The sequence below is a fragment of the Lepidochelys kempii genome, chromosome 4, assembly GCF_965140285.1.
Source record: "Lepidochelys kempii isolate rLepKem1 chromosome 4, rLepKem1.hap1, whole genome shotgun sequence".
Lineage (NCBI taxonomy): Eukaryota > Metazoa > Chordata > Testudines > Cheloniidae > Lepidochelys > Lepidochelys kempii.
The window spans coordinates 38,165,553-38,180,691 of NC_136383.1; the positions used below are offsets into that span (position 1 = coordinate 38,165,553).

At 37.6% G+C, this 15,139-nt stretch overlaps 1 protein-coding gene across 3 annotated transcripts in view; it reads left to right on the forward strand.

The window, feature by feature from the left end:
• USP53 (ubiquitin specific peptidase 53) overlaps positions 1-15,139 on the forward strand; it is a 70,228-nt gene that overhangs the window by 40,061 nt on the left and 15,028 nt on the right. For 2 of the 3 annotated variants that reach the window (XM_073340994.2, XM_073340995.2), the window contains 8 exons: positions 465-570; positions 1,425-1,571; positions 2,360-2,509; positions 3,035-3,206; positions 4,574-4,723; positions 6,999-7,145; positions 7,464-8,190; positions 11,783-11,859. In XM_073340994.2, coding sequence (XP_073197095.1) covers positions 465-570; positions 1,425-1,571; positions 2,360-2,509; positions 3,035-3,206; positions 4,574-4,723; positions 6,999-7,145; positions 7,464-8,190; positions 11,783-11,859 — 1,676 coding nt within the window. The remainder of the gene's footprint in view (positions 1-464; positions 571-1,424; positions 1,572-2,359; positions 2,510-3,034; positions 3,207-4,573; positions 4,724-6,998; positions 7,146-7,463; positions 8,191-11,782; positions 11,860-15,139) is intronic. The other variant, XM_073340996.2, reaches the window with a different exon arrangement.

Below are 15,139 nucleotides of genomic sequence, written 5' to 3' on the forward strand. Positions count from 1 at the left end.
TCTAATGAGTCACCTCTTGCTTCCATCAATTGTAAACTTTTTCAAGCTGATTATTTCAGTAAGAGGTTAAAGTTAACTTATTCCATACAAAAATTCTGCTGTTCAGCAGACTCTTTACTAAGATCAACTAATTTTATGGCATAGTTCCTAGTGGACTACCCTCTCACTTGAAACATAATCGGGTCAGGTTTAAGACACACTGCAGTGCAATTGTAGGGAAACGTGTGCTTGTCTGCAGTCCACATTATAACCCTCCTATCTTGACAGAGGGCTTCGGGGCTGATTAATCTACAATTTCAGGAGAAATAAATTCACTAAAGAAAAAATATTGGCAAATAATTGCATTAATTCTTAGGTATACGTTGCCACACTAAATTTTTGAAGCATTACTGAGGTAGTTTAAATCTGTTTACTATTAAGGTGAATGATTTCTAATGAAATGTGTTTTTATTTCATGTTTACAGCAATGAAGTTGACAGAATGATGGAAAGGCATGAGCGTCTCAAGCCAGAAATGTTTGCAGAATTGCTACAGGCAGCAAATACTACTGATGACTTCAGGAAGTGCCCTGTAAGTAGACAGAATAAACAATTCTTACATTTCTGTGGTTTAGACACAGGAAATAATTTCCTAGGATTCAGATTCAGTAATATTTTGAACTGCATTTGAGTGCAGCTCAACTTTAAACATGCAAACGCTTTATCTACTCTTTGAGCGACAGTTTCAGTACTTACCTATGCATGCAGCTATCATCTGTGTATGAGGGTTTGCACATACAAAATTGTTGACACACAAATGGCCATTGTGAAAATGAGGTACTTAAGTCCATGTTTTGTTAGTTGAAGCTCTTCACTTACTTACATGGCTGTACTTGATGAACCTGAATGATAAATGCTGACTAAATGCAGTTTCCTTTAGGCTGGTTTTTGGTAGTGGTATGGCTTGATAAAACAGACTGTCTTCCATTTGGTTCATCTCAAGTCTCCTCTTTCTTGCTTATGCCTGCCTTCCTCTCACTCTGTCTCTCTCTCTCATATAATTGTCTGCCTTTGTGTTCTAGTACTGTTTGTTTCAGGGCCATAGAGAAATATTCCAGAAAAATACTAAACAGTGATCAAAGAGAAGAAAATAATAATAAAGTCAGTGTCCTCCATCTCATAAGTTTGCCATAAGCGGTTGGGGGGAATGAAGCCTAGCTAACATTGAAGATGACATGATCAGGATGTGTGTCCAATATTTTATAACAGTATGCGATTACATGTCTTCATGGTTGCTACTGACAATTTAGAGGTAATAAATTTAAACTTGAGGCTAGGAAAGAAGTGTGGAACTTCTTTATTTTTACTCTGGTCATCCAATAACTTTCTCATTTTCTAAGTTGTTGGCATGTTCACTCTTTTGTGTGTCACTTTTTTTTCTTCTAGAGTAACTGTGGTCAAAAAATAAAAATCCGTCGTGTTCTCATGAACTGCCCTGAGATTGTGACAATTGGTTTAGTCTGGGATTCGGAACATTCTGACCTGACAGAAGATGTCATGCGGAATCTGGCAACACAACTTTATCTTCCTGGGGTATCTGAATTAAAACTAATCTATCTTGTTTTTAAAATTTCAGTCCCAACAGCTGATGCATCATGTTCATGCCTTTCCTCGTATCTTTTTTTTTTCCTCTTAAAATAAGTTGATATATACCTAACTTCGGAATTACAATTAACATTTTAAAAAATAGATCAGGGAGTATATTTTGTGTGAACTAATATTATATTAATCTTCACAACACATCTGTGGTAAAGTGATGATAACCCCATTTTATGGTTGGGGAACTGAAGCATCGAGAGTAATGGCAAAATTGTCAAGTGTCTGCTAACTTGAGATGGCTAGGGCCTGATTTTCAGACTTCATAGCATTTTTATAGTGTTTTATATGTTCAAGGCACAGGTCTAATCGACATTGAGTACCCAGAAAATGAACACCTAGTGAGTGGCCACTTGTAGAAAACTTGGTTTAAGTGATTCCAAAGTATCAGTTCTCTATGGTGACATTCAACTGCTTTAACCATGAGACCATCCTTTCTTTTCCTGCAGTCCTCACCTCATTCACTGTATACCTTCAAATTTCTGCAGCAAATGAAGCAAAAGTCCTAAAAACATACTTGTCCATCACACAATGGATTAGTTCTCTGAGCATCAGTCATCTTGTACACAGAATGAGGCAGGGATACTTTAGAAATTACATGCTCATGTAACTCCTGTCATAATGCAGATAGACACACAAGAAGACATGCATGCAGCCTTGACTTAATCTAACTTTACAATCTCAGACATGCTTTTTCTTTAATCTATACATAATCATTTTTACAGCTGTTCTATAGGGTTACAGATGAACAGGCCAAAAATAGTGAACTTTTTCTTGTGGGTATGATTTGCTACACGAGTCGACATTACTGTGCCTTTGCCTTTCATACGAAGAGTTGCAAGTGGGTGCTGTTCGATGATGCAAATGTGAAAGAGGTAGGCTTTGTATTATTGCTGCTAGATTTAATGACCTTTATTTTTTTAATGGTACGTTGCGCCCCAAATATTTTTTCTGCATTAAAACAGAACTTAGTCTTTTGACACCAGACTTAAAATGCAAACAAATGTCCTCATTTTCATGAAAAGTAGTTTGACAAGTCAGTTTTAAGTGTTATAAAAAAAAATGAACTTCACTGTTCTTAAAATGTGCAATAATTGGATAGTAGATGTTAGTGCGATTTTTCTTAAAAATATAGGTTTAATAAGTAATGAATATGATAAACTCTGGCTGGTATCTGTAATGTGTTGATGTTTACTATGCTGACTCATATGCAAATGTTTGCTTTTCTGCCCTAACTTGCATACATTTAAAATGAATAGTACAGCTGCAGTTGTTCTGTGTTTTCAGGATCAGACATTCAATTCATGTAAAATGTCTTTGTTTTATAAAGATATGCTGAAATTTGGGTTTAAGTACCAATTAGTTTTATATTTGCAAAAATATGGGCATTTTCTTATTAGGTTGGAACAAAATGGAAAGATGTGGTCTCCAAGTGCATTCGATGTCACTTTCAGCCATTGCTGCTATTTTATGCTAACCCAGATGGTACAGCTGTATCAACGGAAGATGCTCCTAAGCATATCATTCACTGGTCTCATTACAAAGCAGCTGCAGGACATGGAGATGACTTGGGTAATAAAAGTTTTGACTAATACCATTTTTAATAGAATATGACCAATATCTGGGGGGTAATTGATTAGCTGTCCTGATCTTAAGTGCCTTTATCAATAATTATCTAAATGTCCTGATAGCATTTGGTGTGTGTATACTTAACATTAGAACTATCAAAAATAATGTTTTGTTGCAAATGTAAAAATGTAGATTGACACACAGTTAAAGGATTCCTAACTAGAAACGTTCTTTAACTGTAAAAATTCACATGGCTAAAAAACTAAAATTACACATTGGAAGAATATAGTAAAACTTACTTCTCTAAGTTGGTACAGTCAACCTGCAGAACTCCTTGCTGGAGGATGTTGTGAAGGCCAAGACTATAATGGGGTTTAAAAAAGAACTAGATAACCTCATGGAGGATAGGTCCATCAATGGCTATCATCCAGGATGGGCAGGGATGTAAAACCATGCTCTGAAGTGTCCCTAGCCTTTGTATGGCAGAAGCTGGGAATGGGCGACAGGGGATGGATCACTTGATGATTACCTGTTCTGTTCATTCCCTCTGAAGCACCTGGCATTGGCCACTGTCGGAAGACAGGATACTAGTCTAGATGGCCATTGGTCTGACCCAGTATGGCTGCTGTTATGGTCTTACGTTGACCTAAGTGATCTCACTTAACCGAGAAAGAGAGAACTTTGATTTTTCTATTGTGTGGGGTTCTGTTTTGTTTGTGACTAAATAGTATAACTAATTGTATTTATTTGGTAAACAGTATTGAATATGTAGTCATGGCATGTTTGTCTGCATGAGAGTAGATGGGTGACGGTATATTTGTATTGGTTTTTTTGATACCCCCAAAATAGGATAAAACTGAAAAAATGTTTTGAGGAAAAACTGTGAGCAAGTGATAACAGTTCATAACCTTGAAGCCTTGAGGTTGCAGGAAACATCTTATTTAGGGATTCATTATGGAAGGGCAGTGTAGTCTCTGTGCCTGGTCAGAATCTAGCCCTTCAACTCTGTAGTGTTTGGCTGTTGTTTTCTAGTGGTCCTATCTGTGTTATAAAATTTGAAAGTGATGACGAAAGGAAAATTGGATTTGGCCTGTTCCCATTCACTTTGTGCACTGTTGCCTGATGGTGGCCATCTCAAGGAAGAAAATCAGAATTGAATGCCATCCCCATATTTATTTTTGGCAAATTGCATAATATGTAACATATTACAAAAATCTTCTTGTATGCCACAAACTATTAAGTAAACTATTAAGTAAAACTTAGTGATCCAAAACTAAACTTTCTAATTCTTGGAATTAAAAATAAATGTGGTAAAGATCTAAATGAGCAAGAATTTCATTTCTGAAGATTAATTATGTTTAATGTTGTAGGATTTGAGAAGTCATCCGTTCCAAAGTCAGATCTCACAAAAGAGAATGGATTTGGAGAATGTGCTAGTCAGAAGGGCATTAAAAAATTTCAGACAGACAATTCAGCATTCAGTAGAAGCCCTATTCAAGCAAGTGGTGGTAGGGGGCCAGGTAAGTACCTTCTTAAATATGTAGTTTGCTAACTTTTGTCACAGCACTGTTACTTTAGATCCATTTTCTTAAGCTGCAAAGCTTGTTCTGAAATAGTTACATCATTGATACTGAACTTTCAGTCCACCTACCATGGAGAATGATTAAATGACGTGAAAAACTATATTTGAACTTAGCCACCATATGACTATACATACACATAAGTCTCCACTGCCCTCCTGCCCCACTAAAAATCCACTATTGTAATAATATTGGGATGTAGTTATTTAATATAATTCTTTGCTTTTTATTTGATCTTTCCTTGTCATATGTTTGGAAAGCATAAGTGGCAATAGTCACTTCCTTTTTATGGTGGGTTTCTGCTATATTTGTTAAAACATCAGTCCATTTTTGTGTAAATCAGATTTTCAAGTTGACAAACTACAAAATACTCCTATCAGGATATCACAGTTGAGTGATGCTGATGCAGGAAGGGCACAACTTGCCCTCACTTCCACACCCCCGCCCCCCTTTATTGGGTTGCCAATGTGGTTTACACCTTAAAGACCAGTAAGAGAGAAGGAATGAAGGACCTAACCAAGAGAAACTGGTTCTGCTTAATTAAGAGATTTATTTCTTTTCTCTGTTAATTACCCCACCTGTCTCCTAGTGTCTAGATGTTAGCTAAAATTACTTTTTTCTTACGATTTGAAACCAGACTTGATGGCTAAAGTACTTTTTTCTTTCATTGTAAATTTTTAAGACGTTCAACTTGCTATTAACTCACTTGGAACCCAGGGTGACCCAAAATTGGAGACTGCTCACTGACTGGGAAATATCAATTTAAATAAAACAGATTCAAGATTATTTACTTGAAACTCTACTATATTCTCAAAAACAAAGCTTTGCTTTTGATGCAGTAATAAGTATTAACTCTCTGCTTTGTTTTAGTATGAGCCCTAAAGGTTGATTTTCATTCAGATCAAATACAGTAACTTCTCTCTTAACGTTGTAGTTATATTCCTGAAAAATGCAACTTAAAGCAAAACGATGTTAAGCGAATCCAATTTCCCCATAAGAATTAATGTAAATAGGCAGGGTTAGGTTCCAGGGAAATTTTTTTTCACCAGACAAAGGCTATATTATACTCTGTGTGTATGTGTATATTGTATATAATATAAAGTTTTAAACAAACTATTTAATACTGGTACACAGCAATGATGATTCTGAAGCTTGGTTGAGGTGGTGAAGTCAGAGGGTGGGATATTTCCCAGGGAATGCCTTACTGCTAAATGATAAACTAGCAATCAGCTGAGCCCTCAAGGGTTAACTCGTTAAGGAAGCCTCACACTCTACAAGGCAGCATGAATGGAGGAAGGGGAGGCAGCATGGCAGACAAAGACAGAGAGACACACTGTGAGAGAGAGAGATGGATGTGCATTGCCCCTTTAAGTATGCTGACCCCACTCTAAATAGATCAGCAAGTTGAGACAGAAGCTGTTGCCAGGAAGCTACCACCGTCCTGAGCCCTGTCGTATCTTCTCACCCCCCCCAACCCCGCTCTATGGAAATGGGGTAAACGTGGCGCAGGGGGGAGAGGGACTCCCTGACATTAGCCCCCACCTTCCCCCCTGCACAGCAAGCAGGAGGCTCCGGGGAGCAGCTCCAAGGCAGAGGGCAGGAGCAGCACATGGCAGTCGGGGGAGGGACAGCTGAACCGCTGGCAATAGATAGCCTGCTGGGTGGCTGCCGCACAGGGAACTTAAGGGAGCTGATAGGGGGCTGCCGGTCCACCCTGGTTCCAAGCCCCCACCAGCTAGCTCCAACGGGCTTCTCTTCCTGCAAGCAGTGGACAAAGCAAGTGGCTGTCAAACGACATTATAAGGGAGCGTTGCACAACTTTAAACAAGCATGTTCTCTGATCAGCAAAGTAACAATGAAACAACGTTAATCAGGACGACTTTAAGTGAGGAGTTACTGTATGTTCAATAGCTAAAATTAAATCTTGATTATATGAAGCGCAGTTAATGTACCTATTTTGTCAAATTTATAACTTTATATTTGTAAGGATCCCTTTAAGGTAAGTTTTATATATTATTGTATTAACCTTAATGGATTTTGCTATGTGCAGACTGTCTGGGATTTTTAAAATCTGAGGTAGATAAAAGGTGGTTATGTGGTCTTTTTTTTTTAAGTAATTCTATTAACATTAACTTGAAAGTGAAGGTATAGTAAGCATAATTATACATGCTTTTTGCCATGGCTATTTAGATAAGATGCAATAATATTTTTGCAGTTAAGTTAGGGCACAGTGATCAGAAGGACAAATTAAAGGACATCTCCAAAGAGTGTGCCCAGAAGGCAGTTGATATGAGAAACTTTTCATCCTACCTAAGAAAAGCTGCAGATAGAGGACCAAGAAGAGACTCTGGGAGACAAAGAGGTACATTTAAAAATCAAACTTTAGAAACAAATGGCTAAAATAACATTTTTAATCTAGACAAATTGATATGTGCTAAATTTGCTACTTGAGTTAAAGAAAAAAAATCCCAAGATTAAAGTCTCCACTCTTACAGATGTTTTTAAAATTTGTGCCATTCGAGGTGGTTTTGTTTTTTTCTTTAAATTGTGATGGCATAGCAGGAATAAATAGCTGTCTTATGCACAACGTCAGACAGGGAAGATTTTTATTAAAAGAATGTACTTGAAGGAGAACTTCAATACAGCTCTTTCTCTCTCTTTCTCTCTTTCATTTTACAAGATCTAATAGGGGAAGACCGCTCTCATTTTAAGTCCGGATCACCTCCTGCTGGAAATGGATTTACACACTACACTGATCAGCGCCTATATGGTAGCCAGGGAAGAAGACCTTACAACCATGAAAGAGTACCAAACCAACCCAGGCCTGCTGCCCAGGTCTTAGGGTCAAATAAAAGAGACATTTTTCCTGCTGGGGAGAAAATGATGAGCAGGGCTAGAGCTGACAGTGCCACTGGCTATGATACAGACAGCAGCCAAGATTCTAGGGACAAAGGAAGTATCAGCAGAAGCAGAAACAGAGGTTGGAAACCTATGCGAGAGACACTAAATGTGGACAGCATTTTCCGTGAGACTGAGAAGAAGCAGCATAGCCCACAGCATAAGGCAAGTCCAAGCAGTAAACCTAAACATGAAAAGGAGCAGAGCTTTAACAATTGGCCAAAAGAGAACCAAACCCAGAAAGGGTTAATGACTATTTATGAAGACGAAACAAAACAGGAGACAGGAAGTCGGAGTTCCTTGGATTCAGAAGGAAAAGGAAATACTGAGAAAATTAAAGGATTTACAGAGAGAAAAATCCATGCTGACAGTTGGCAGATGCAAAGGACTGAGTCTGGATATGAAAGTAGTGATCATATCAGCAATGAATCTGCCAATCTGGATTCGCCTATTGTTGAAGGAACTAGCCCACTGGACATCAAGGGTATTAAAGAAACTCTTTCCTGCAGGTAATGCTAACAAATACTCTAAATAAGAGTCTTAACCAAGTGTGAATTGTTTTAGTGCCATATGGTGTTTTCTGGATTGTGGGTAAAGTTAACTGTCTGAAACGTTCCATCTTTTATTGTAGGAAACAGTTGTGGAAAACTAGGAAAGGCTGGAATTGGGCCCTAGAGAATGGGGGAGGTTGTGTAGGAAACCAGTGCAAAGTCAAATAAACTCTTAGACTAATTATGAATTCTGTATAATCACCATGGCCCAACATTTTCACCATTCAAAACTCTCATTAATTCTTATGAGACTTGGACCAATTCTGCAGCCCTTACATGTACCTTAGCGAGTAGAATTTATGAGAAGGCTGATGGACAAATCGGTGAGAATGGTGTGAAAGCACTGTTGCATGTAATCTAGAATGAAACATTTAATTTATATAGAACTTTAGATGTACATCTTGCAGTTCAGTGGGTAAAGTGCGCCAAATAAATCTGTGCCTCAAAGAGCTTATAACACACCAGTTCAACAAATCCTAAGCACTGTTTGTTAAACTTCTTGCAAACTGTAATATACTGAAACAATGAACATTAGATGATATAAACCTTCAACAGCTTATTTTCATGGCTCTCTAATACTGAAGACCTTGAGTAGTGGGTTCTACCTGCTAGGAATCCAAATTTTCTCTTCCTCTGAACCATGGTGGGGTTTTTTAAAAGCACCAAGCTCTGCCACTTAAAATGGTCCTTACTTTCCTAGCCAATGACTATTTTTGGTAGTAGAAATACTGCAGATAAATAACTGAATTTCAGTGGCAAGTTGCTTATACCATTTTTTATATGTACTTTTCCAATGCTATGTCTACACTGTGTGCCTTACAGTGGCACAGCTGTGCTGTTAGAGCAGTGCCGCTGTAAGATACGCTGTATAGCCACTCTTTGTTGGCAGGAGAGAGCTCTCCTGCCAACAAAATAAAACCACCCCCAATGAGGGGCGGTAACTTTGTTGGTGGGAAAGTGTTTCCTGCTGACAAAGCACTGCCCACAACGGTGCTTTTTATTGGTAAAACTTCTGTCAGTCGGAAGTGTTTTTTCACACCCCGACAGACACAAGTTTTACTTTTATGACCCATTACACAAAGTAAAACTATTTCCCCATGCTTATTTTTCCCCCTACTGTTACTCACACCTTCTTGTCAACTGTTGGAAATGGGCAATCCTGATTATCACTACAAAACGTTTTTTTCTCTCCTACTGATCACTCTTGTTATAGTGGGTATGGCAACACCCATTTTTTCATGGTGTGTGTGTGTAGGTGTGTATATATATCTTCCTACTGTATTTTCCACTGCATGCATCTGATGAAGTGGGTTTTAGCCCACAAAAGCTTATGCTCAAATTAATGTTAGTCTCTAAGATGCCACAAGTACTCCTCGTTCAGTTTTAATATTGATACAAACAAGATGTTAATGAGTAAATGCATGTCTAGACTAGGAAAATAGGTTGTGTTTAAAATGTGTTATGCCTAGTGTAAACAGGTTTTATGCTTTTAAAAAATATTTTAGCTGGTTAGTGGTCAGCACAAGGCTCTGCTGTGTTAACCCCCAAACATTTTAGGGTTTAAACTTGTAACACTTTGATATATTTTCAGTTGTTTGTATCTAGGTGGATGTGATGGTAAATATCTGTCAAAATATAACTCTTTTGGAATGAAAAATCATAAAATCCATTTCTCCTGTGTCAAGAATGACAAAAATTAAGCCATACTTATTTTAATGGTTTTTCTGGAATAGTTTTATGTAAAAGTGACATGGAACATTCACTTGGGCCCATATTTCATTCAAGGAAAATGACATGCAATATTTCCCCAGATTATGGTCCCATTAATTGTTCACTCTGCACAATCAACCCCCTTCTTCCCCAAGAGGTAAACAGATGGGTCTTACAGCATGACCTGAAAATTTCCATATTCTGAAATAAGGAAGGAAGCAAATTCCAAAGCCAAGTACCCTTGCTGAAAATTTCTGCCAGAAGTAGTATTTTGAGGATGAGTTTTACCAAAGTTTTTGTGTGGCAACTGCCATGGTAAATCTATCCATTGTTTACCACAGCATAAGCACAGATCTAATAATGTAAATCTGAAAAGTGCATAATAAAACAGTCTATAGCCCAACATAAGACCATTCTTCTCTTCACTGAGATCTCTCTTCAAAACAGACTTTTTCTTTAAAGATTTCTAAAGAAGAACATTACAGTAGGTGGTAATATTTAAACATAAATTAAGCAAACTTCCAGTTTAATTGCTTTGAGTTTTGATGTTATCTGGTCCACAGATTCTGTCTGATCCATTATTTTCCCTTATATTGGTTAAAAGTCCTTTGGGGCAGAGCTGTTTTTTCCTTCTATAGCTTGTACAGCGCTGAAAAGAGTTTTAGATTATTAGTCTGTTGAGCAATTGACAATTGTGGGAGAGAGGGAGGAAGAGTAACTCTTCTACTCTTTGTAGCTGGATGTTCATGTACTTTTACAAGATTCATCTTTGAAGCTGAATCAATAGTATGTATTATTGCAATCTTTCAGGATGCTCAAATCAAAATGAAGTGCTATTTTTCCATTAAGGCTTACATAGGGGAAGGGGGTGGGAATGTAATTCTGGCTCTGTAACACCACATTTGATTGTATTTGACCAATTTGCTTGTTTCAGACAATCTAACTTTGACATGGTAATGTTTTTCTGCCTTGAAGGTATTAAACTAAGTTTTAGTGCATAAGGAAGGTTCTAACTGCATGGTAAAATTAAAAAAACTTTGAAGAAAATGGCAATAACATAAAATTGTGTAAATACAATGAGTCATCCTTGTGGCACCTTAGAGATCAACACATTTATTTGGGCATAAGCTTTCGTGGGCTAAAACCCACCGGACTCCTCGCTTTTGCTGATACAGACTAACACAGCTACTACTCTATAAAATTTTGTGTGTCTGTGTGCTTGTGTATGTATGTTTGTATATAATATAAAAACTTTCTGGAGAGGAGGAATTGAAAAGTTAAATATTTAAAACCACATTTTTTTGCATGTGCCCATTTGGAAATTTCATCAATATTTGGAGTTGAGAGCTTGTCCTTTCTTTAAAAGGTGTCTTTTTCTCACTCTGGTAACTGAGAGGAAGATTTTTAAAGGCAAAATGGGAATTGGGCACCTAACTCCCATTTATGCTTTGGAATATTTATCATTTAAGGGGGAAATTTTCAAAACTATATCCTGCCTTTTCCCAGGCCTTCATTAAGGACAAGTTTCAAGTAATTTTTGTTCCCAACTAATGTAAGTTGTCAGTCACCTTTCACATCCAGCACATCGTTTTTCAATCACTGATAACTTTGAGAACCAACTATAGATATTCTGCTCACCTGCAGAGTATACTGCTTAAACCGTAAGACTTGTAAATTTTGTAAGGAGAGGATTAGGTCCTAAATTAATGTTTTTATAGCCAAATTAATGTTTTATACTATAATACATGCACTTCTTTGTGTGTACACTTACATATACGGGCAACTGTAATTGTGCACTAATATTTAAATTTTAAACTACAAGGTCTGTTTTATTTTTCAGTGACCAGAATCTGTCGATCAAATATGCTGAAAGTGTGTTGCAGTCTACCTCCCAGCAGAACAGAAATTATTTTGATGGTGAGAATTTTAACTTGCATATTTACTACAAAGTTTTCTAAAGAAACTCTAGATGTGCTGTTGTCCAAAATTGCTATTTTAACAATTACTAAATTTTAATACTGTGTAAAAAGTTGAAAGGTTCCAGATAGACTTTGCATAGTTACTGATAGTTCAAATTTGCAGAGTTGACAACCCAATAAAAGTGAACTTCTCCTTCTCTTACTATGCCAACTGTTGCTGCTTAATATTAGATGACCAAGTCTTAGATTTGCATTGGCAAAATGGGCAAGTTCACGTGAAGTTAATTTGTATTGGGGTGAATCTGAACAGAATCTATATAGTACTGGGAATATGTCCCACTGGGCCACCATTTTCCCATGGAGAGATGCATTGCTTCCATTCTGTACATATCCTATGTGTTTGTAGCCTTCTCCTGTCTTCCTGGTGGCAAGCTGGCTCTCTTTCTCCACAATGAATACTGATATTTTGATTTATTCTTCAAATACTGTTCCATTACTCAGTGTTCTGACTAATCTTAATAATTTTGAGTTTTTCACATCACAACTTGGTAACCCAGGCTAAACTGATGCTGTTTGGTATTTCGGTAACCATGTTACATGTTCTAGGAACACTTACAACTTTTAATAAATCTGTATGAGAGAGCTCCTTTATTAGGCAGCCTCATTTGTTAAGAAACCACACCAAGTGATTTTAAAAACAACCAACCAACCACTCAAGTGTGTTGGAACAGTAGTTCTTGTCTTCTCCATACTGTTTACCCTTTGCTGCAACAGAGAAAAGCTTGGGAGACCCTATGACCCCAATCTGGTCATGAGGCTCATCAGACTGTCACGTACCCATGTATTAGAAGATCCTCTCTGTTAGTTAACTGATATTTGTTGAATCCTTGAATTATCACTTAAATCATGTTTCATTGTAAAGCTGAGTTGACTGTTACCTAATTCAGATTGCAGTGCGCTAGTGCAATTTTTTGGTTACCCATGTCTTTCAGCATGCTGAATTAGACTGCCTTTGTTTCTACAGTTTACTTAGCTCTCATACAGTGCTTTCCATTGGTAGATCTCCAAGCACTTTTTTTATAGATGGGGGAAACTGAGGTACAGAGAGTGGAAGTGACTTGTAGAAGGTCACCCTGCAGACCAGTGGCAGAGCTGGAAATAGATCCCAGGTCTCCTGAGTCTCAGTGCAGTGCTCTAAGCACTAGGTCACACAAACAACTTATCCTTCCTTATGTATGCTATACATAGGCATGGCAGAATTCAACTTTTTTTAATAATTTTGAGCTTTTCACTTTTTATAGATTTAAATGTTCATAATTTTGGGAAATCATGCGGTGGGAGGGAGGGGAGACAATGTGGAGGTTGAACAGTAATTATCCAATGACATTAGACATAGAGATTCAAAAAGTTAAAGCTTCATAGCTGTTAGAACAAATTGTCAACATCACATATCAAAATATTCAAACGAAATATCCTTAAATCAAACTCTTACGTTCTCAAACAGCGTCTTTCTTTCTTTGCCTAGCTGTAAATTTCAGTTATTATTGATGGAAATATTTGGCAGGGGGGGGAGAGGGGTTATGTTTCCTGGGGTTACCCAGGGTTGTGAGGAACCTTGCTACTGCCTGCCCTTAGCAAGACGACACCTTGTCTGTGCCTGCTGTGGATCAGTTTCCCAATACCACCAGCCTCTGGCAATACAAGAACTGCTTTCCAGGCCTTACTCTTTCTTTACAGGTTAATGATAGGCACAGTCCAACCCACAAGTCTTCCAAGTATCTGCCTGGAGTGCCTAGCCCCTGATCCACTGGACGCTCACAGAATTCCCAGACCCAAAGGAACAGTACATCACAGTTTACCAGTGATATCATAGAAGACAGCTCCACTTAACACACAGCACTTTGCTTTGTTTGTAAAGAAAGCAAGTTTATGCAACATAGAACTGAGTCAAATGATAGCATGCAGAAACACTGGAAGTCAAGGATTACATATAAAGTAAAATCATAACATGCATAGTAGAGGCTAAACTTAACTAAAAAGATATATTCATAAGACAAAACAAAAGCTCACCTAAAATCCTTCCATGGTATTACAGCCAGGCTTGGCTGTGATCTTCCTTTACGAAACAAGCATGCTGTTGTGCCTTCTCAGTGGAAAAATTCAGAGGGGTGTTTTTCCTGTCCCTAAAGTTATAGTTCATTGTCTGCACTTGCAGACAGGATAACCTTCATTGCATGTACTTTTTTTTTTCTCCTCTGGAACCTTCGCAATCACTTGATTAGCATTCTGCTCAGATTGTAAGTGGGTTGTCCATTGTGAACCTTACGTTACGCAATTTATGTGTAGACAGATGGATAAACATAAACCTCTCTCACCCCTTTACTGGTGACCAGCCCCAAATCAGAGAACTTAAGAACATAATTTTCAGTATCATATATGCATAACTCCTTGCATGCTATCCATGTACATGCTGTCCATCATTTCACAATCATTGAGGACTCGTAGGACACTAGCTTTCATTAGAAACTTTACATAATATACTTTGGTGAACTAGCAAAGTAAATGCCAGAGCCAAGGGATCCCTGTAGCCCTTATGCACTCCTGTTGTCCCTGCCAGTTGGCACCAAGAGTTCTCTGGGTCACAAAGGTGAAATCAACATTTACCAATAAAAATTTAGTCCTTCCAAACCTAGCCTATATACCCTTATTTGAAATAGTCCCAGAGTTCCATCTCCTCTGTCTGCCTTTCAAAACTTTTTCTCTACCACTTGTTAAATTGAAATCTCCATTTTTACTGCTCGCCAACAATCGACAGCCATTATAAGTATCTTTCTATTATGAGGATGAGAATGTATAACATTTTTTTTGTTAAGCCTTTTTAAATTCCTTGGGTGCCCTTCAGGAATTTTCTTCTCCAGAACTATAGATCTTCTGCTGGGTATAAACTCAGTACTAAGTCAGATCTTAAATAGCTGTACACGTCAGTCAGAAGCTTTTCGTTTTCATCCTATATGTAGCAATATTAGGAGGAAATACTTACAATAAGGAAATCAACTTCCTTTACATATTAAAATGTCTGGATTTTTATAAGGTTGGTAAGTGCCTCAGCATATAAATATTACAGGAAATAGTATGAGGTCAGCCAAAATCATGACCTCATGTCTGTGAAAGTTACATTTTCTGTAATTGTACAAAGCAATCTGTCAGCTGTTGGCAATGAACATTAGGCCACTTGCTAAGAAGACATTTGATTTTATAATTACCTAACTTTTTTTTAC